The 23,842-nt window shown below is 35.0% G+C and overlaps 1 protein-coding gene across 2 annotated transcripts; it reads right to left on the bottom strand.

Moving 5' to 3' along the window:
* Positions 1 to 1,575: 1,575 nt before the first annotated feature.
* On the bottom strand, positions 1,576 to 23,111 carry ufm1 (ubiquitin-fold modifier 1). 2 transcript variants are annotated; one of them, XM_039745820.1, is made up of 6 exons: positions 22,887 to 22,911; positions 22,413 to 22,470; positions 18,534 to 18,639; positions 9,811 to 9,850; positions 9,325 to 9,357; positions 1,576 to 3,047 (listed from the first exon to the last, which is right to left on the bottom strand). In XM_039745820.1, exons 2-6 carry the CDS (start codon positions 22,463 to 22,465, stop codon positions 2,980 to 2,982), a joined length of 300 nt encoding a protein of 99 aa, XP_039601754.1. In that variant the 5' UTR covers positions 22,466 to 22,470; positions 22,887 to 22,911; the 3' UTR covers positions 1,576 to 2,979. The 2 variants fall into 2 exon arrangements, with proteins under 2 accessions (XP_039601754.1, XP_039601755.1); XM_039745821.1 differs by lacking the exon at positions 18,534 to 18,639 and adding an exon at positions 23,033 to 23,111 and having other exon boundaries at positions 1,755 to 3,047; positions 22,887 to 22,943.
* Between the last annotated feature and the right edge of the window lie 731 nt (positions 23,112 to 23,842).

The raw sequence follows: 23,842 nt of genomic DNA, 5'->3' as shown, positions 1-23,842 counted from the left end.
ATTCACATTGGCGGGCGAAGGGGCCACGATTCTTTCTCTGCCCAGGGCCGCCCCGAGTAATGCTGCAATAAATTATTTCCTCGAAGGTCGCGCACAATCACTGCGCCACCGTAAAACCCATGTTTAATAACGTTCTTTAACTCCTATCATCATGAAAATGATATCACGTATACATCTCAGTATTTTAGTTATTCAGAGTGATGTAATATCACGAATGTAATGTAATGTCGGAGGAAGAGAGACAGTTTAAGAAGCACATAGTGATTCACACACATAGAGCACATAGAAGAACAAATACAAAACAAAGCATTTAACTTGCTACTTTAATTACGATGTGGTTTGAGAAACTAGTTAATTAAACGATTTTAAGATGAAGTTTATGATGTTCTACTTTAATGACAAAATAAACTGTGTGACTATAGTGGAAATTTCGAAACTGAAGTTGACATTTCGTGCTTTTCCCCCCACTGTGTGCCTTTTTTTTCCTCTGTACCCCAATAAGCTTTCATATGGGCTACGACTCGCCTTTTCACAGTGACTTTGATATCTGACAACTTCTTTTTTTATTTCGGGCACTGTGCCACTTTGTGAACTTGAGCTTTCAAGTTTCTCCAACATGCTATGTCACTCGATCAACTTCCTTTTGTTGATTATACCACGGTTTAAATCAACAAATAGTATGTTTTTCCTTTGCCACCACTTTGTATTCGCTGAAATTCTTCTATTTTCCCCTTGTCTTTTCACAGAAGTCTGAGCTTAAGAGCTATTTATATTGATTTGCATATTCAAAGAGGCGTAATTCTAGGAGGAATTGGGGCGGGACAGCAGGCGCGTGCACGTGTGTTATTTTTCACGCTGACCGGGATTTATGTAGCGGAACAATGTGGAAGTTGGAGTATGCACAGATTCCTGCATCTGGATTTTTCTGTGCGTAAGCACATTTTGGCTTTTGTGCTTACGTCATGTTATAGTGTGAATTCTACGCACGGCGTTATGCATGAGGCCCCAGGGCTCCTGTAACAATGTGCTTTTGTCAGATGCCAAGGATAGTTATTTGGTCACAGCATCAGAATACATGCTTGATAAAAACCAAATACTGCATTTGACTCAACAAACCCGATACTAACTATAAAGCATGATGGTGGTGGAAAAGTTCTGGTTCAGGGCAGTGGCAGCTCTCCATCATCGGTATACCAGAGGGTGGTTTAGGACAATATGAGACCACCTCTCAGAAGACTGAAGCACGTCAAATTGCAAATTGACAAATGTCCATAAACATCCCAGTAAATTCACCAAGAAATAACTAAATCATAATAAATCTAATACTCTGTAATGGCCAGGTCAAAGCCCAAACTGGAATCCCACTGACTTATTGTGATGGGGTTTAAAGTGGGCTGTGCATGCAAGACCATCCTCAAATACTGCACAGCTGAAAGAAGTTTGCATGGGAGAGTAAGAAAAATTTTCTCCCAGCTGATGTCAGAGACTGCTAGACAGGTCTAGGAAACACAGAGTTGAGGGGGAAAAACCAGCTATTAAAGCCAAGGGTGGACTTACTTATCCCAGAGACAGACATGGCATATAACATCTTTAATGGAATAAATGATTGCAAATCCAACATTCATTGTCCCCCCCGAAATTTCATCACCTTTATCTAAATATACTACTTAAATGAAGATCAAACCTTGATTAAGTCCACATATGTTAAAAGAAAAAAACAAAGGAAAAAAAAAAAAAAAAAAACACACCACACATTTCATGTACTTATTTTATCATATGACTGTAACTTTAGTAACCTTTAGCATGATTTGAGAAACTAGAATGATTTTAAACTGGATAACAATGACACATTTAGTCAAATATACGTTCAGTATGAGTCATATTAAATTGTGCTGGAACATTAGCATAGTATAACATCAATCAAAGTTCTCCTAACTGATGTATTTTAGTAATAATTGTCTAAACCACTTTTCAAAGTACAAGCTGTCCATGTTAACAGTACTTCTCTTACCCAATACCAAACAGACACATCTACAATAGAATCTTGTTTCTGCTTTCTTTCAAGGATTTTTGGTCACTGCAGACTAGAAAATATTACAAACTGTTTCAGATAATAGATTAATTTAATACGTTTTTATTCTGGGGGAAAAAAATACATCATATATATACTGAAATATATTTTAATTCTTCCTTAACCATTTATAACCTGATTTAACAGTTTTACTCTATCCCTATTAAATCATATCAAAGCTCTGCAAAATGATAAACATATTTAAGTGCACATAGCAAAAATGAATTGAAATCATTTTAAATTATGACCTCATGAAGAATTAAAGGCCAATAATGCACTATATTAACATTTACACAATAAAGTACCAAATACATTTGAAAAAATGTTAAAGTAACAAAATATTTTAAACATTTCATCACTTTTAATTTTGGACTTCAAAAAGAAATATACAAACTCTTTGACAGTAAGACAAGGTTTGTACAAATCCATTCAACCATCCATTACATAAATTAAATAACTACCACATCAAAGTATGGAGTCCTAGAAGGTGAAGCCCGTCCAAGTAGCAACAGTCACGAACCAATTCTGGACAGGTGGTCAGTCCATATAAATGTTTTTGTACATAAGCCACACTGTAGGGTACACTTGGTTAACATATTAAATAATATGTTTTAAAAAAAGAGAAGAGACAGTATTAGAAATCCTAAAGTTCACAAGTGAACTTTTGATTTGCTGGAAATTATATCATATTTGAAACAGAATGATAGAATACATAACAAAATATGAAAGTACTCGATTCCAAAATTACATCTGCCAATTGACATATTAGGGTGATACTCAGGGATTCCGAGGACATTCCAGTCTTTAACATAATTTTAAATGGTAAATTTATAATGTCTGGTATGAGTGAGGCTGCAGCCAACGATTATTCCAAAATAAAAGTGTCTTAAAAAGCAAAAATCCAGTGCTCAACACCATCCAACTCTGTCTCTGGGAATAATCCTCAATTCTGATCCATACTTCAGAAAAACATTTCCTGTAAGGAAATAAGAGAAATGTTAATAAAGGTGGAAATGTACATCATTAAACAGTAATTTATTTCAAAGTTGTTTACATACTTTTACAAATCTCCAGGGAGTGAAAAACAAAACCAAAATAAATAAATAAATAAAAACCACAAACACAACTAGACTGCCAACAAAACATTAACACCGCACCAATTAATAATTTTCAGGCTCTCATTTACTTTTAATTAAAAGAAAACTGCATCTGCTTTATGGCTGTGTTATACAGGCTTCCCATTAATTAAGAGTAACTGTTTTATGCAAATTTCAATATACAAAAATATTTTACTATCTTTTTTCTTTTTACAAACCACAATGAAGCTGAACCCTCATGTATACAAACTCAGTATATATACATATACATATATACATATATATATATATATATATATATATATATATATACATATATATATATATATATATATATATATATATATATATATATATATATATATATATATATATATATATATATATATATATATACATATATATATATATATATATACACATATATATATATATATACACATATATATACATATATATATATATATATATATATATATATATATATATACATATATACATATACATATATATATACATATATACATATATATATACACATACATACATATATATATATGTGTATATATGTATGTATATATATCATCTATAAAACACGGTGGAGTCAGACAGTGTGATGGCTTGGGCGTGCATGGCTGCCAGTGGCACTGGGACACTAGTGTTTATTGATGATGTGACACAGGACAGAAGCAGCCGAATGAATTCTGAGGTGTTCAGAGACATACTGTCTGCTCAAATCCAGCTAAATGCAGTCAAACTGATTGGGCGGCATTTCATGATACAGATGGTTAAAGACCCAAAACATACAGCCAAAGCAACCCAGGAGTTTATTAAACCAAAGAAGTGGAAAATTCTTGAATGGCCAAGTCAGTCACCTGATCTTAACCCAATTGAGCATGCATTTCACTTGTTGAAGACTAAACATCAGACAGAAAGGCCCACAAACAAACAGCAACTGAAAGCCACTGCAGTAAAGGCCTGGCAAAGCATTAAAAAGGAGGAAACCCAGCATCTGGTGATGTCCATGAGTTCAAGACTTCAGGCTGTCATTGCCAGCAAAGGGTTTTCAACCAAGTATTAGAAATGAACATTTTATTTCCAGCTATTTAATTTGTCAAATTACTTTTGAGCCCCTGAAATGAAGGGATTGTGTTAAAAGAACACTTTAGTTCCCTCACATTTTTATGCCATCTTCTTGTTCAACCCACTGAATTAAAGCTGAAAGTCTGCACTTCATCTGCATCTGAGTTGTTTCATTTAAAATTCATTGTGGTAATGTACAGAACTAAAATTAGAAAAAAGTTGTCTCTGTCCAAATATTTATGGACCTAACTCTGTGTGTGTATGTGTGTGTGTGTATTTATATATACACACACACATATATACCAGGGGGTTCTGCCCCCTGTTTGCTTTGCTCGCTAACCCTCGGGTGGGCGCTATACGCCAGTCATTTCGCGGATCTCCCACTCATTTTTCTTTCCATGACAAGTGTGTTGTGATTTCTTTAAACACTTTTTCTGAGTCCCAACATAGTGAATCTTTTAAATGAGGTCCGTGAGACATGTTTTAACGACTTTGTATCATAATTTAGGACAGGTTTCTCTGTTTTGAATTTCAGCACAGACAAACCGATCTACATCATCAGCAGTTAATAATTTATTTTGCAAAGTAACCAATAAATGCATGCGAGGCAAACCCCGTTTTTGAAAGTCTATCGTGCAAATATATGCTCTGATTTGGACGAACACCGATTAGAGTTCTTTCAATAAAACTAAGACTTTCTCATAAAAAAAATCTACTTACAAAAGTCAGAATATCCAGAGCCAAAGTAGCCGGTGGCATTGTTCTCAAGAATCAACAAATATCTGGCCAATATGGATTGAAAGTCATTGTAATAAATAAATCTGGCTGACCAATAGTTCGGGATATCACAATTGCATCATGATATAACTGTTGCAATGCTCTCGGACTACCTTGATACGATGATAGTAATATTACTGCTTTACCTACTTTGAATTTGTTGGAACTATTGATATTTGAATTTTGAACGTGATCAATGAGACCTTACATATATTCCGTTCTAGAATTTGCTTTGATTCGATTTAATAAAGAGGAGACGATTAGCTTCGACTTTTACATACGCATTAATAATGTAATGTCGCGACAGACGTTGAGATGACAGAAGTGTGTTAAAAACATTGGGACGTATGGCTAATTTTGACCCAAAATATTGTGTGGGTGTTATTCTTTTAACTGAATTCGTGCGATTCATATTATACGACCATTCTGTTTCACCATCTGGGAAAAGCAAAGGAAAGATTAAAGGATCAGAATGAGACAAATTATTAGTCAGTAACGTTGAATTGTGCTCTGCTTTGGGATAAACACGAATACCAACTCTGTCTTTGATATCTCCGTCTTTATTATAAATGAGAGCGTAACCTTTCGGATTCATACAGAAATCTAAGAAAACTTCTTTGTCCGTGTCTTGCAGACAAATTTCGTGTAAAGTGCGATACTTTTGGACATATGGTAGGTTTTCAATTCCACTTGGTCTGAGCTGATTATTACTTTCCTTATTTTCCTAATTTGCACTTATTATTATTGTTCTTTTTTGAATTCTTTTCTCTCCAACTCTTTTGGGCATGTTTTCAATGGGCTGAACTTTCTTCTTCGCTTAGTTGTTGATGTGTCATCTAGAATGTAAAAAATTATTGCCCAGAAAAGGACTACAATGAAGGAAACAAATAGATTGTATGTATAAAATACTGTCCAGAAAAGCTACTTTAAAGGATGAAACTGAGGACTTTTCATAAACGACTTAAAATGAGGAAAAGGTTACAAATTTGTAAGTGCTGAGAAAGCAGGAAGTGAGTCGGACAAAAGCATTCACACGAATGAGAGGTGAGAGGACAGTGGCCTTGGGCCATCAACCACAAATGGTTGAGTCCAACTTGAAAAAATCTCTTGGCAATAGTCTCATCTCAAGATTTTCTTTAATAACAGAGACATAAATTCAATGTATCCATCAATTTATTTTTTTTAACCTACTTTTCAGCATTAAGTGGTTCACAATCAAAGCCTGCCCCAAACCAGTGCTGTGCAGGATTGTGGCTGCTTTGTTTCAATAGAGGTACTAAAGTGATGCATCCTAAGATATATAATTTAGCTAGGAATTAAACTTATTAGACTTCACACTGACTGAAATCAGGTTGGTACTTGAACCCATGTTGTTGAAATTATGGGGTGTTGTGTGTAGAATTCTGAGGAAAAAATGAATTTAATCTATTCTGGAATAAGGCTGTAACATAACAAAATGTGGAAAAAGTGATGCGCTGTGAATACTTTCCGGATGCACTGTAAAAACATTAAAATGTAAGGAAATCCACAACAAATACATTGAAAGAAAAAATTCAACCTTTCTCAATTTCAGGGTCTAGCCATGGTGGTGAACCATACGATTATAACAACTGTTGTAAACATCAGATGGGCAACAATTATTGCCTGCGTGGGTGTTACATGTCTGTCCCTTGCATATGAATATTATCTGCATAAATGTGCCACTTTCTTCATTCAGCCCACGTTATAAATTCTTCCCCAACCAAATTAATTTATTCATTAAGGAGTTGCCATGTCACATCAGAGCACAGGAATAGAGATATATAATCATCTCTTATTTGTTATAAGAACAGATGAATTTAAAAATAAGATATTGGCACTATTATACTACAAATAGATTATTCTTACAAAGTACATGCTCAACATTATGATTGCCAGGAATGAGTTTTTTTCCCTTTTTTGGGAAAACAAACCAAATTAAAAAAAACCTTTAGATTTGGAAAACAATTATTGTGAGTACTATGACAAAATACACAAGTAAGAAAGGAGGTGCAGTGCAAGTATTTTGAGAAAGAAAAAAAAATAAATGAAGCAGACATATAAAATAATGTAAGACTATTTCTGAATTGGTGTGCTTAAAGAATATCAAGGGAAATAGAGCTACAGAATTTGACTGATGTATTACAATGCATAAGACCCAACACCCTACTAAATAGTGCCTATGTAAATAACGTTTCAGACAGACAAAAAAAAACCAAAAAACAGTGGATTCATTGTTTCCAGACACCTGCACTTTCTGCACAAATTTAATGTGTTGTACATTTAACTTTAAATAGACAAACTTGTAATTTTTGGCTCATCAACCTATACTCAATAACCACCAAGACAAAGTGAAAATATGTTTTCAGAAACATTTGCAAATATATTCAAATTCAACACCTAAAATTTCTTATTTATACATCATAAATATTCCTGTATATATAAGGTCAGACAATTCACATTGAATATTGGGTCCAAAACAAAGTCATAAAGTCCAAGGAACTCTCTGTAGACATCTGGAATCAAATTAGGGTGAGGCATAGATCAGGTTAAGGATATAAAACCTTGAACTACCAGAACTCTTCCTATATAACCGGGTAAGAAGTTCCTTGGTTAAGGAGGTGACCAAGAACCCAGTAGTCACTCTAAAAGAGCTTCAAAAGTCATCTGCTGAGATGGAAGAATCTCTCAGAAGAATGACCATCTCAGCAGCACTATGTTAAATAGGCGTTAATTATAGAATGGCTAGACAGAAGACACTTTTGCGTAAAAGGCATATGGCAGCCTGGCAAATGGCCTTTAAAGTCATTATAAATACTATCCTTTTATGGGTGCACACAAATACTTCAGTTTTAATAACAATATGCATGTTTTTGAAATCCATACTCTACCACAAATTGCTCTATCATTACATCAGCAAAACCACTGCCAGCTATATACAATAAAGTCAAAAAATGTGCATTATAATTATACACTGTATTGTTTATGTTGAGAGATTTCAAACGCCAACAAATGTAACTTCATTGCTGAGCTTGCCTATTTAAACTTGGAGTTACAAGATACAGTTCTTATTATCAGAAACTATGCAGGAAAGAATGAGAATTTTAACTGCATTAATATTAAAAAGGTATTTAATAAAATAAAAAATATGCTGCAAACAGGACTAATTTGCCATCTACCAGTGCCTGTGAAATTTAAAACACATAAATAAGTGCCAGGAAAAAAAGCATAATTACAATGAAGCCCACACTATTTTCAATTCACAACAATAAGCAACTTATTACCACAATCAGAACATCATTTGTTCACAAAGCAGTGCAACAGGATTGCAAAGTAACAAGCCAAACACATCAAATGCACTTAAAGTCTGAAGAAAATTGTTAGCACTAAACTGGAAGGAAACATCAAATAAACTAGTTTTTGCTTTTCATTTATCTTAAAATTACAAATGAACTCAGAACTGGTATTGATATTTCTCTGTATTGAATGAATTTCTTACTGGCACAAGCAGTATCAAAAACTTTTCTGTAATGCATTTTGAGTTGCCTGTTTTAGCTGAATTTTTGGGTGAAACATATTTGCATGTAATATGATACTGAAGAGATTGCTGCGTTATAGTTGTAAAACACTAACATCAAATATATCATCACATCCTCACACAATCATAGACGACATAGAAGAAAACCATTTCAGTTTTGCTTACATAGGTGATTTAAGATGCTAAATGGGACATTTTAAAATCTATTACAACATTTAAATTATTTGAAATAAAAATCAGAACATCCAGTTTCTCAATTAGTAGAGAGAATAAAATAAAAAAATAAAAAAACAAATTGCAGTGAAAATATGAAACAGAGCTCCTAACAGATTCATTTTAATATCTTTGATATAATAATGGCCTGTCAATCCTAGAAGAAAAAAGTTCCATTAGCTTTATAAAGCCATATAAAAAGATCCATTATCTGTGGTAAAGGGTAGTGGTCAACAGAATGACATTTACGAGGAATGCAAAAAGCTCATTACATTCATCATGAAGTAAAGGTGCTTTCTTTCAACCACAGGAGTAAACGACTGCAAAAGATGGAGCTGTAGACCCAGAGGGAAATCATCATCAATTAGATTAGACAAACGTAATTTAAAAACAACAAAGGAACATTTTAAAAGGTATAATGACAGATAAGTATATTCTGTAATTATGATTACAAAGGAAGTATGACCAAGGCACTTATAGGAAAAAGAAAAAAAAAGTTAAAAGTGAGATAAAATGAAAAAAATTACCTGCTGTTTGAGCTGGATTTATTCCAATTCCATCTGTAATAGCAGTAGTAGTAATGTTAATAATAATTTATACAAAATTAGTAGGTTACTAAATATTGCATAATAATAATAATAACATAAAATTTCATCCGTCCATTTTCTGAACCCACATTTGCCATTAGAATTATCAAGAACTGGAGCCTATCATTTTAAAATCAAAAGCAAGGCTGGACAGTTACCCATTTCCATATAAGGCCAATTAGGGCTCAGTCTTCAAACTAACTTGTACATATTTGCCATGTGAACGGACCATCCAAATACCTAAAGCACACCCCAGCAGACAGATGAGCATACAAACTGCACAAAGACAGTGCCTATGTTCAGAAACTATGACATACAATTAGAAAGATATATAATGTATTATTAGTAGTAGAATTTAATATATTTGATGTCCATGCAGTTACTACATTTAAGGACAGCTTCACAAGTAAAATCTTAAAAGCTTACCATTTGTTATTATAGCACTTGTTGCTGCTGGAACCTTAAACTAAAAAGTGGGGTGGGGAAACAAAACAAAACAAGAATTATTCCACATTTTCACCAATATAAAATAATAAAGTAGGCTTTATATTGGTATTTTTTGGAAAAGATGATTTTTTCGTCCAATGTCAATGAAACCATCCGCAAACTTTGATCAATTACTTCAGTAAAGATGTGGGCAATACAGGAAAAAAATGTCTACACAAAGTATCCATTACGTTTACACTGTACATTTTAATAAAGGGCCACGTTTAATTTTTAGCCTGTTCACTATGGAGCTGATTGCTTTGGGTAAGTTTGACTGTGGCTAGCAATATTTTGGGGCACCTTCCAGGTTTGATTCCTGCCCTGGAACCTATTCGGCACACATAGACTCTGCATATTTCTCAGTGGCATAGCATGTACACTTGTACATTTGTATCTCAGTTACATGTTTTTTTAAATTTCTAACATATTTTGCAGAAGTATACTTAAGCATTAATGAATTATAAACCCAACCATACACATAGAAATCATATCCTTGCAGATTGGGAATCGATATATTGATTCAGATGTAATTCAGGAGAAAAAAAAAATTGAGCTCCTTTAATCATATACCTTTAATACAAGGTACATTGATCTATACAGAGCTCTGAATTTTTCATTACATCAGCATCTCTGGGCTAAAACCAGGAAACTCTGGATGGATTAACACTCCATTACAGACCATATGTATGCACACATTCACACTAGCACATTCAATTGTTGCTAATAAAAACATGGCAATTTTTCAAAACTTTCAAATAATCTCCAACCACTTATACAGCAATGCTTCATATGTGCTTATATAAGAGAGCAGCAAGAGGTGACACACAACTAATGGATCACCAATTCTGGCTTCATATACTGATCTCTACCTGTATGAAGTTTGTACATTCTCATTGTAAACTGTGATGAGCATGTGCACAGTGATATTAGGATTGTTGTGTTTTTTTGGCTCTGGACTTTCTGCTACATGCATTTACTCCCATTTTATTTGACTCGGAAGGATGGAAAAAAAATGAAATTGTAGTGCCATGATACAAGCAACCAATGTATTTGTATAATACTACTACTAATAATAATACTAATAATACTAAAATAATAATAATAATAATAATAATAAACAATGACAACAATACATTTTATTTTAAAGCACCTTTCTAAACACCCAAGGACACTGTACAAACAATAAAAATCATAAAACCAACAGTAAGGAAACATGCATGTAAACATACACATATGCATGTATCTATGGAACTGAAAATGAACAAAGCAAATAAGAATACAGCCTGTCATGTAGTGTAAGCTAATCTAAATACTGTTGGTGAGTCTTAAGACAGGGTTTGAAAAGGGATATGGAATCAATATCCTGAATGCTTTGTGGTAGTGAGTTTCATAGATGAGGAGCAGTATGACTAAATGCCTTAGAACCCATTGTGATCAGGTGTGTAGGTAGGATGAGGAGACCAAATAAGGAGGACCTAAAATTGCAGTTGGGGGTATAAACATGTATCAGGTCAGCAGGGTATAATGGAGCAAGCTTATGAAATGCTTTGAAGGGTTAAGTAAAAGGATTTTTAAAATCAATGCAAAATTTTACTGGCAGCCAATGAAGCTGCTTAACAGATGGAGTAATGTGTTGAATGGAAGAGGTCAGAGTTATAATACAGGCAGCTGAACTTTGAACATGCTGGAGTTTATGGAGAAGCTTATGTGGAAGACCAAAGAAATAAGAATTACAATAATCAATGCAGGAAGTGACAACGCATGAGTAAGGATAGTGGTGCTGTTTAGTGTGAGGGAGGGTCACAGGCGTGCAACACTACAGAGATGAAAAAAAGATGACCGTGTAACATTATCGATATGGGTATCAAAACAGAGTACTATCAAACCCAAGACAGAGTACAACCTAAACTCTTAACCTGAGGTACCATCAATGTTAAGTGAAGAACTATTAGATTCTGATAAAGCGGGCTTGGAGCCAATGAGAACCTCTGTCTTATAGCTATTGAGGTTTGAGGTAATTGGAGGGGGGGGGGAACATCATTGAGGCAGAAAGGAGGAAGGACAGAGCTGGGCTTTGTAGATACTGTATATAGAGCTGAGTATCATCTGCACAACAATGAACATTTATTCCAAATTTCTTAAAAATGCTACCAAAATGGAGTAGATATATTAAAAACAGTAAGGGACCAAGCACCGATGCCTGGAGAACACCATTAGTGACTGAGAGAGATTGTGATTGAGAGTTTTTTAGCTGAACAAACTGAGTATGATTAGAATAAAGGTTAACCAAATGAGAGGGGTATCAGTAATGCCAATGGCAGCGAACTGATTCAACAAAATATTATGTGATACAGTATCAAAGGCATCAGCAGTGTTACTGTTTTTAAAGTTTTATATTAACAGTATAAAATTATTCCCAATTAACATTTAGCTTTTTGACACTGGGTAAAAAGGGATAAAATGCATTGAAAGCAGAATGTTATATTGTATTAGCTGTAGTTCAAGAACTCCTGCCTTAATTTTAAATTTACAATCTATTTTGTGTGGGAGCAATGATGGCTACATTCACAGAGCAACTGAATGTGACTCGGCTTCAATATTTATATATTCAGTATACATCGAACTTCTTGCCTGAGCTACTCCTCACTAATTATTAGTATTTGCTGTACATTCAATTAAGGGAGCAAAACCCACAGAAAAAGGAAATGAAAAGCAAATGATAAAAGGAAAATAAGTGTTAAAAATGCAAACAGAAATTCCTAAAATTTCTTATCCATATAAATTACATACTAGCAAATTTTCCTGAATGCAAAATAAGATAAGAAAAAAATGTCAGCAAATTAAACAATTCCATCAAATTAGACAAAGGACTGACCCCATTGTTTATGAAATTGGTTGGAATGAAAACCTTTGGAATCCTAGGACTGAACTTGAGAACCCGTTTTCTAGAGGAACCCTCAGGCCCACAGTATACCAAGCGGACCTGGAAAGACTGGACAACGTGCATGACTTTTACAGAACATGGTTACAACCTGAAAAACCTGTGAGCATGCAGGCAGAATTTTTCACATATAGGAAACAGCAGAAGGGAAGGTCCTCTAAAATGTACAGCCCCTGGCTCAGGTGCTGAGGAGTTCTACAACAGGGGGAGGGTGTTTCAAGTTAGGAACAGGTATCCCCATTTAGAAGTACAGTTTTCTTAAATCAAGACCAGTTAATGCAGATAGGCCATTCAGGAGAAAAAGCCAACTGTGGAATCTATCTAACCGCATTAGAGTCTTGGTCAGAAAATGATTCTTCTATATGAGTTACACCTAAATGCTCTCCAATACTGCCCCGAGTCATTCAAATATCAGACCCATCTTTTATGACAAGGTCTAACAGCACTAGCACCACCAAATGACAGCAAACAACTCTTCAATATAAGGTATGCCTGAATGCTCTCCAGTAGTGACCCTGACATTGTAAAAACAGTCAAATCACTTCACTTCAATTAAACCACTCGGCCAGTGTAAGGTCCAACAGCAGATCCTTCCATCAATGCTGTGTGATAAATGGCTAGCAGGAAAAAGATTCAAATTAAATGACTTTTTGTAGCTGAGAAAAAAAGTAAGGAAAAATCGTTTTGAGAACTTTGCCCATGTGGAACTAACTGAGAAGTTTACAACCATTCATCAACTATCAGGTAAGGAAGAAGCAGTCCAGGGAGGAATGGCATAAAATACACCACACAATAATAGAATAGTGGTTTGCTGGATGGGAGGAACAGACTAGGCAGGGGACTGAAACAAGAGGCATTTAAGGACCAGAACATACTGGAAGTAATGCATGCTGAGAGAGTAGTGAGAGTTGGTTGCATTCTGGCTTTGATTTGTAAAGATCTCCCGAGACCATTGAAGAAGAAAAAAAAAGAAAAAAAAAACATCAAGAGAGAGTATGGCTGTGGATTAATATAGCCTTTGGCAATTTACAGTGGAAGGTGGGAGAGCAGCTAGCTTACAAAAATGCTATCAATAAATGATCTCATGCAAGGTCTTTATCTCGCTATTTGTTTCTGCATACCAGTCCTTTCTCCTGTCATCTCAGGTAGTTACTATATATTTATAAACAAATCTTTCTTTAGAGATATTTAAAACAGTTGTAACTTAATTCATTTTGAAAACAAACAGGCCTACAATTCTCAACAGACACTGCATTCACAACCCAAAAGATCTCTGAAGAGACTATAGAATGAATCAGAAAGAAATTAATCTGTACTAAGTCTGTATGCTTTGTTCTGCACATTAATTACTAATAATTACTGTCAACTATGCAGTATTTCAGCAATCGCTTGGAATACGGTGCTTACACAGGAAACATTTTAAAAAAGCTACTACTGTCAATAGCACCCTTAAAAGACAATCACATATTTCCACTATTCTAAAGTCCTGAAGAGCCTCAGTAGCTTGCCATTCCAATCCTACCAGTTAGTGCTTCCTCCTGCCACATCAATGGCATTTATGAATGATGCATACGCACAAAAATGTTGCGTACACCCGTTTCCACGCTCACTTCGAGATGTATAAAACTAAACTTGCCATAAAGTCACTCACATTTTCACAGCAGCCTCATACGATACGTACGCACATTTCTGCCTGGTTTTGCAAATGAGCGGCACCCAGCGTCTAAGCAGTGCTATTGTTTTGGTGTCATTTTCCTTTCTTTTTAGATTCACATCCAGGACACTTTTATCAAATACACCAAATTTAAATAAATCTGTAAACAATATGCAAGGCACTTGATTGTAATCATTTTGTAACAAACAATTGTGTATGGAATGGCCTATTCCAAATGTCATAGCTGCTTTAATGTTGTTACTTTTAGGGAACCACTGAGAGTATTTTAACCTATTCTATCTGTGTTTGGTATCATAGCTGCACAGCAGCTGAAGGGAAAGCTCTACATGGTGTTGTGTTGAGTGTGCAGAGATATTTATAGCACACACTGCCTCAGGAAAACCACCAGCATCTGCATGGATTCCTCTCACCCATGCCACAATCTATTTAAACTTCTCCCATTCAGCAAAAGCTTCAGAGCCTTTCCCGCACGGACCTCGAGGCTCAGAAACAGTTTCATCCCAAGAGCTATAAACACACTCAATCAGTCAATCAAGTGCTCTTGGTAGAATTGTTTGTACTTCTAAGTACAATTACCTCACAGAAAATGTGCACTTGTAATACTGCACAACCTGAGCCTATCTACACTATATGTACATGTATATTGCACTTATCAAGTATACATCATTGTATTGTAATGTACTAATATGCAATATACAATATGAACTCATATCATTTTTATGATGAAATGCATTAAAGTATGTATATTACATTTTACAGAAAAATTGTTAACTTCATTTAAATAATGTATACTGTTAATAACTAAACATGTGGGGGGCACAGTGGTAGCATCCAGAGATTGTTCTTTCCTTTCATGAATTGTATGCTTGCTGGGACTGGTGCGACCCTAGATGGATAGATGGATTTAATAATTAAACATGTATAATGAAGATTTTTCAATGTTCCTTAAAATGTTTTGAAAAAAATCAGCATTCTGGGCTTACAGCCGATTTTACATTTATTACAGATGCTTACTGTGTAGCGACTGGTTACATAGAGAAAGAAAACAGAAGGACAGGAATTGAGGGTCAGTATATTTGACACAGTGCTACTGCAATAAATTACTCCATTCAGGGTCGCACACATCCCAGCAAGCATCTTGTGGAAGGCAGGACAATCCCTGGACGGGGCGACAGCTCATTGCTACCGCTGCGCCACCATGAGCCCACAAGTTTAATGCATGCTTTAATGCATTTCATCATGAAAATGAAGTCAAGTATACATATTATATATGTGTCAGGGTACATTTAGAATACAAACCATTTAACATGCCACTTTAATTACGATGGAATTTGAGAAACTCTAATAAACTAAACATAGATTTTAAGATGGAAGCGTATGACGTTCTGCTTTAATGACAAAATAAATTATGAGATTAAAGTGGAAGTTTCAAGATTAAAGTTGACATTTTGACTTTAATCTCGACATAGACCCTTTTTTCTTTTCTGTGTCCCTATTTTTTTCCTTCTCATATCACTAAATAATAAAGTGGAGGCAAAAAACAAAAAAAAAAAAAAGCACGTACTAAGAAGGACCTCTACTTTGCATTCCATGAAATTCTTCAGCTTTTTTTTTTTTTTTAACATGTGCTTTTGCCATTGCCTTAACATGAAAGGGCCTATTTATATTGATTTGCATGTTCAAATAGGCAAAATTCTGGAAGGAGTCAGGGTTGTAGACGCATGCATGTGCGTTAAAATTCACATTGATTGGGATTGATAAAGGGGAGGTGTGTGGAACTTTGCTTACACACATATTATGCATGTGCATTTTTTGTGTGTACGCACATTTCTGTTTTTGTCTGTACACCATGTTTTAGTGTGAATTCTAAGCATGGTGATATACATGCAAATACTGGTCACTTTGATATTGTAATTTTTTTCTTTTTCAAGATCATCATCCAAATCATTAGAAATTCTCAATACTTCATTTTTCCATTTCATTCTAAATATTTTATTGAAACAGATATTTGATGAACACAAAACAGTTATACACAAGGCAAAGGTAGATGGCTCCTACATCATTTGTATCTCATTTTTAACTGATGGCTGGTTAAGACAACAAGAAGTACTGAAAATACTGAATACAACTGTTTATGACTAAAAGAATCAGCTAAGGGTTTGGGTATCTTAAGTAATTAAAATGAAGTACAAAAATGTTGGTAATGCAATAACTGCAATAGCAGCAATAACTGTGTCTGATCATGCTCTTACTATTCAGTTAGCCAGCTAATACCACAAAGCTCGCTTATGGTACTTTACCTATAGCGTGTGCGTAGATGCCCACAATCTTAGGAGGTGAGGAGGACTGACAATGGCATCAGCACCCTGAACTTAACAAGCACTGCAAACGCTTTAAAAGTTGTCCAATGTCTCCAAATACAATGCAAAAGATGACCTCTATACTATCAAAGGCAAAAAAATACCACTGCCTGTAAGAGCTCTACTATAGTATATTCTTATCTTGTACATGATGAAAGACCACATCGACAACACACACTTTAACACATAGATCAAAAGGCTGGGGGATCCTGTTCAAATTGCCTTCTTTACTGAGTCTCTACCTAAAGAGAGGCTGAAACAACTATTACAGAATACCGTTTTTCTTTCATAGTGTATACGAGGAGTGTATCATAGAGCTCATATGGGCACAGTAACAGATTGAATTGAATTATTTTATTTATTTATTTATTTTTAAGTGTAAGTAAAAAAAAAAAAAAAGTATAGGCATTTAGCAAAACCTACTTTGGAAAGGATTAAAGCCTGCAAACATGCCAACAGTCTTTTTGTATTACAAATTTATTCTCACTGTGTCTTGTAAATTATTCTAGTTTGGAAATATTTTTAGGTGTTCATACATGTACTGTCTGAGTAGAGATGTCCTGTAAGGTTTTAAATTACTTTCAAGTCTACAAATTGGTTTCCCCTTTCACTCCTGTTAAAGTACTTTATGGCCGATTTTGAGGTGTGTTTTGGATAGCTGTCTTGCCAGAATATTCAACTTCTTTTCAGCTTAAGCATAATAAGCATGTAACTGGATATAATGGTTGGCAATTTTTTTTCATCTCCAAATACTTTGTTTTCTTCAAAATTCTTACTTAAGTTATACTTTTTGCTTCATGTTCCAAAATGATTCTGACTTAAAGAATTATTTTGCCAGTTTCATGTCTTTGATGTTTGTAACGAGGATGTAGGAGATGTTTCATTCTGAAAACCCTTCCCAAATTTACCCATCACTGATAAATTTTATATAACCAACATTATACTGTGGTCTATTACTCCTGTGTCAGTTAAACATTTCTTTAAATTTTTTTGCAGTGATATGGGTTTTACTTTAAATATCTGACAAGTTTATGCACAGTTCTATCAGTGAGTGACACATCGCAATTCACAAGTCCTTTAAAGAACATACTACTTGTAATAGAGAGATAGAGATAGATACTTTATTAATCCCAAGAGGAAATTCACATAATCCAGCAGCAGTATACTGATACAAAGAAACAATATTAAATAGTAATAAAAATGAAAAAAATAAAAATACTGTATACTTTTTATAATAATTGTTACAAAAAAACATACATACATAAAAAAACAAACTGCATTAAAACTTTTTTTGTGTTATCAAAAACTTGCTTTGGTTGGATCAGTTTGAACCATTAAAAAATATATCTATGTTTTTTTTTAACATACTGTACTTATCAAATGCACAATTTACTATTAATTATGTCTGTCAAAATAAAAAAAAAAACTTAAATTTGGATGGAATCTACTGAATCACATATTAGAAAATTATAGTTTGACCAACTGACTGCTTTCATAAAAGTATTCTTATTAAATTATAGTGGTTATAGTTTTAATTAATTTGTTTGTATACAGAACTTCATTCATATACTTTGAGCTAGTAGTTACATGGCTCTAATAATGTCAAATAAGCTGTGGATATGGTGTTATAATTAACTGAACTCTTACTGGTTTGAAAATTGCAAACTACATTTCTAGTCAAACTAACCTGTGCAGGATATGTGGTTACTCTGCAACTTGCCATCATTGTTGCAGTTTTAGGCAGTGCATCTTTAGAGGCTAAAGTACAATTCTTAGCTGATATAACCACACTCCTGAAATTACAGAAAAAAGCAAAAATGGGTTGTATTTAAGCATGTACTTGAAAGCTTTTATTTCCATCACTATGCACTGAATTAATGCAGAACTATATGCAACAGTTTAGGGATTCTAAGGTAATATGGAGATGTATTTAAAATGCACCTTTAATGCTGCAGGTAATCCAGTCAAAGTTGCTATCAATTTTTATTTATTTATTTTTTTTTTTTTTCATTTTTAGCTTATCTGTCTTTATTGAATTTGTGTTTGTTTTTTTGTACTCAAAAGACCGTAGAATCTCTCAAGAATAATTTAAATGTAATCAAAACAAGCAGCCAAACAAAGTAGTATCATAGTACAGCACAGCGTTATTATACAAATTAGGAATTAATCATCCCTATGAAAACCTAACAATAATTCTCCTACAAGTGGTTTTGTTTCAAACGCGGAGTTGATGAGTGAAAAAAAACCTTAATTTAAAAAAAAAAAAAAAAGTGTACCAAGCAGTTTATTATACCAGAAATTAATTTTTAAAAGAATATTAAAATGGGTTACATTAAATCAGGGTATTTCAGCAAAAATAAATTATTTACAACTACTGACCTCCAGTTATTGGCACCCCGGGAAAGAGAAGTAAAAAGGTTGTGTTTTGTTTTTTTTAAATCGCTTTTTTGTGAATTACCTTAATGTTACACTGAAAAAATGAGAGAAATCTGACCTTTAAGTTTTTTTTTTTGACAAAAAATAATTCTTCATCAAGAAATAGTTAACAAAACCACATGTGCCAGGATTACTGGCTCCCCTAGAAATTCCCATAAACAAAGGGTAATTGAAGCATTGTTTCCATTGTGAAGGACAGCCGGGTCCCATGACCGGCAGGGACGCCCCTGCTGCTTATGTTCCGGGGGAGCCACCATGGGCAGTCCAGTACCTCCCCCGGGATGCTTGGTGGCAGCCTCCCTGGCTAACTGCGATTCCCCAACCACCCGCAGGGCTCCATGGGAGATGGAGTCCTCCACAGCTTGGTTGGTGGCTCGGATGGCTGCTAGGGGGAGCTGCATGGACTCAGCAGCCTGGCTGGACGATTCTTCAGTCCCACCCGGAGGTGCAATCAGGACCAGGTGGTCAAGCACCTGGAACACTTCCGGGTGGGTTATAAAAAGGGCCATCCACCACTACTGAAGGAGCCAGAGTTGGGAGGAGGAGGACTAAGCTTGAGGAGGAGTGGTGGAACAGGAGAAAGAGTGTTTTGGTGGTACTAAAGCACTTTTGGGACCGTGTTGGGCCTGTGGGACACAGGGAAGGCGTGCCCCACGGCTGAAGGGAGAAATAAAAGTGTGCTTATTTTAACACGTGCCTCTGCGTCAGTCTGCGCCGGGTCAGGCGCTATATAGCGCCTTTTTACACCATGTATATCATATTTATGTTGATCAGAGTGAGAATGAAGTTTCAATCAGTAATCCATGTGTAATGGAAGGATTTTTCTCTGTAAAAAGCAAAGGTGAAATAAAGAGAGGGAGGGGGAATCAAGAGAGCAGATGAGAGTTAGTCGCTTCAGCGCAGAATCAGCTATAGAAACTAATGTTTTGGGAAAAACAGCCGGGAATGTTCTAAAGATACAGCCATGGCTATGTAAGGAGTTGTTTTCACATGTAAGCATATTACTGTGTCTTCTGGTATCAGGCACTAGTCTCAAGGCCGAGTAGAAGAAAAAAATAGCGCCGTGTCCCATGGACAGAGGGGGTAGGCTGAAACTGATCACTTCTGCATACACTGCTTCCACGTAGGCCGCTTTTGGGCAAGGACACCTAATTAGTATATAAGGGAAGGTTCTGCCCTCAGTTTCTTTGGACGCTCAACCGTGGGGAAAGGCGCAACCGCCTGGTATCTGATAAAAGGCACATGGGGTTGATCCTCTGACGAGACTGACATGCGGGCTCCCTCAGTCTACTGGTCTAGGATGATGGCTCTGGGTCTTTTGATGTATGTTACTGTATGTATGTATGTTATTGTAAGTATAAGTTTGTCTCTTTAAGCATATATATTTATTTCTATAACCCATTCATATGTATTTATGTTATAATTGAATAAGTCAATTTTATTGAAGTATCGGACCTCTTCTCTCTGATTTTTGCCCACTTATTCTAAAGAACCCCTTGAACCATTTTCCCAAATCAAAACACCATGACTTACAGTTTCACTGGGGTATCAAAAAGAGATGGAACAGAGACCAATTTCCCTTATTCGTTCATCAACATGGGAGAGATAAGAGAACATACAACAAAACTAAGGGAGAAGTGTATTGACCTTCATAGATTAGGGAAAGGGTATATATTAAAACAAAAAAGACATACTTGCCTGAAAATGCCCATATCTACAGTTATGGCGATAATTAAAAAGTTCAAACCAACTGAAACCATTACCAACATGCCTGGAAAAGGACCCATGTGTATTTTGCATCCATGGCCTGTGAGCATTATGGTATGAAAGGCTAACCAAAAAAATCCCAAAGGTTCACTGTTCAAGAAATAAAGAAAAAAAAGTAGTATCTGGGGTTACCAAGACACCAAAACTGCCCTTAGAGGACACCTCTATGCCAACAGATTATTTGGAAGGCATGCCTGCAAAGCATTTCCTGTCATTTAATCACAAACTTAAAACACCCAGAGTTTACTAAATGCAAACCATGGTCTATGATCACATGATACAATTTTTTATTTTTTTTTTGCAACGAGCACTCAAGGTGTGTTTGACATAAAAAGCCGGATGGCTATACCAAAAACACACTGAGCCCCACCGTCAAGAATGGTGGAGGTTCTGTGATGTTGTGAGGTTATTTCTCCACTGAATACACTGGGAACCTTGTAAGATACATGGCATCATGGACTTCATGAAATACTTGGAGGCTTTACATTTAAATCTGACTGTCTCTGTCAAACTAAAATTGGGTGATCACTGGATCTTCCAGCAGGACATTGATTCAAAACATATCTAAAAACCAACACAAAAATGGCTATAAAAACATAAAATTAACATTCTATCACGGCTGCATTGAAAACATGTGGGATGAGGTGAAGAGGACAGTGGACAAGAAAGGACCTATATTCTCCAAGCTTGTAAGATGTTACTTTATTGGCAAAGTGAGGTTGTACAAAGTATTAAATGCAGGGGTGTCAATAATTGTAGCAAATGTGGTTTTTGTTAAAAAATAATCATTTCTTGATGAGGACTTTTTTTTTTTATCTCAGAATAAATATTCAGTTAAAAGGTTGGATTTCTCTGAATCTGGATCCTTTTTTCAGTGTGAAAATTCACCGAAGTGTTTTAAAACAACTTTTTACTCTTTGATACATAATATGTATACTAGACTGGTGTACATTATTGTCATAACAAATAAGTACTTCCATTACCAATTATGCAACCTTTCAAAATCCTATCACAGACAGACAGACAGACAACCCCAAGGGGAAATTCACATAATCCAGCAGCAGCATACGGATACAAAAAACAATAATAAATTAAAGAGTAATAAAAATGCAGGTAAAAACAGACAATTACTCTGAATAATGTTAACGTTTACATTGCCGAACAATACCGGGTTAAACTGAAGAGATGTAGATCCTCTATATGTAATATTATGATGCTGTATAATCATTTAACGGGTCAGACAGGTATTGTTCATAAATCTCGTGAAAGGTAAGAGAGAAATACACAACAATATTAATTCAAACGATCTCGGCGTCACTATAGACATTTAGCTTACATCAGCAATATACCACAGTTTACTCACCTCCTCTGCTGCAAATTTAAGCACAGCTGTGAATGGCGTGCTTTCAGGGACATTTAGTCTTAAGGGAAAAGAAAAAAGAAAACAAATAAATAAATAAAAGATGCCTTCTGTGTTAAGAAACAATAACCATTATGATACCATACATATTTCATCTTCATTTCGAATTGCCTTAACTTATATCTTGATATCTATAAAAAAATTTCTTTCACAAAACAGGCGAATTAACGATTATAGGTATATTTCGCTAAAAACAACAAACAAGACGCAAATAAACATGAAATGTACAAAACATTCCCTGCATATCAGAGAATTATCTGATGATTATTGGAAACTGACTTTATTTACATTATACCTGAATTGATAGGTAAATTTCATTTGAATATAACAAACCACTCAAGGAGACAAAATAACGGACAGTGAACGTACACTACAGATTTTACTGGAACAGCAGGTAGTGAGTGATTCAGTACTTACATTTTATAAGGCATTCGGGGATCAGACGTTAAAATAATTTTAAAAGCTACTTTAGACCTATAACACAGAAAGAGAAAGTTTATCTGTCATGCGTTTCACTCAGTCTTAGTTTCAGAATAAAGAAATATTCAATTCGCACAACTTACATTTTTTCCGCCTTTACTGACAACTCAACCGGAAGCCCAAATCCAATGAAACACGTCTGCCTACGCTGTCGTCCCAGGACCCCCGCTGTGACGTTTTGAAGCACGTCATCGTTTTGGTCGCCTTAAGGAGTTATTCTTACTGTTTAAGAAATATATATATTTATCTTGTCAATCATCTTATTATTTTAGTTTCGGTGTGTATAGCTTTTTTTTTTTTTTACTTTTAAACAGGCATATTCTTAGATAGCTTGGTCTACCCACCTAGACGCCGCATTCACTGTGTTGCCCAGTCGACATGATACGTCAGCGCGTCCGCCCTATTGCGAGTGGCAAAAGTGCCCTTTAAACTATAGTAATACAGGTAGACGTGGAAATCGGGTTTTCTGATGAAAAAACAATAACGTTTAAAACAGTATCGTTTAGATGCAATTCTTTATATCCATTTATACACTAATAATGGCAATTATTAAATAATAATAATTATTATTAAATAATTCCTCCCATATAAGTAACATTTCTCGGACTGCCTTCTTCCATCTCCTAGCTCTCAACCCTCTGTTATTGTTGACCCCAGAATTTGAACATTTCAACCCTTTTAAGCCTTTCTGCCTGGAGGTTAACCCTCTCCATCTTGTTCTTGTCTCTTAAATTTTAGATATTCTGTCTTTTTTCCATCTAATTTCTTTCTAATTTTAAGGCCTGCATGTGTTCCATTGCATGATGTCATTTGCAAATAGCTTGCACCATAGGGCCTGATCTGCAAGTCCCCTTTTAATAACATCCCAAAGAAAAATAAAAAGATTTGGGCTG

The sequence above is a fragment of the Polypterus senegalus genome, chromosome 2 (genome assembly GCF_016835505.1).
Source record: "Polypterus senegalus isolate Bchr_013 chromosome 2, ASM1683550v1, whole genome shotgun sequence".
Lineage (NCBI taxonomy): Eukaryota > Metazoa > Chordata > Cladistia > Polypteriformes > Polypteridae > Polypterus > Polypterus senegalus.
This window is presented reverse-complemented; position numbering and strand designations above follow the sequence as displayed.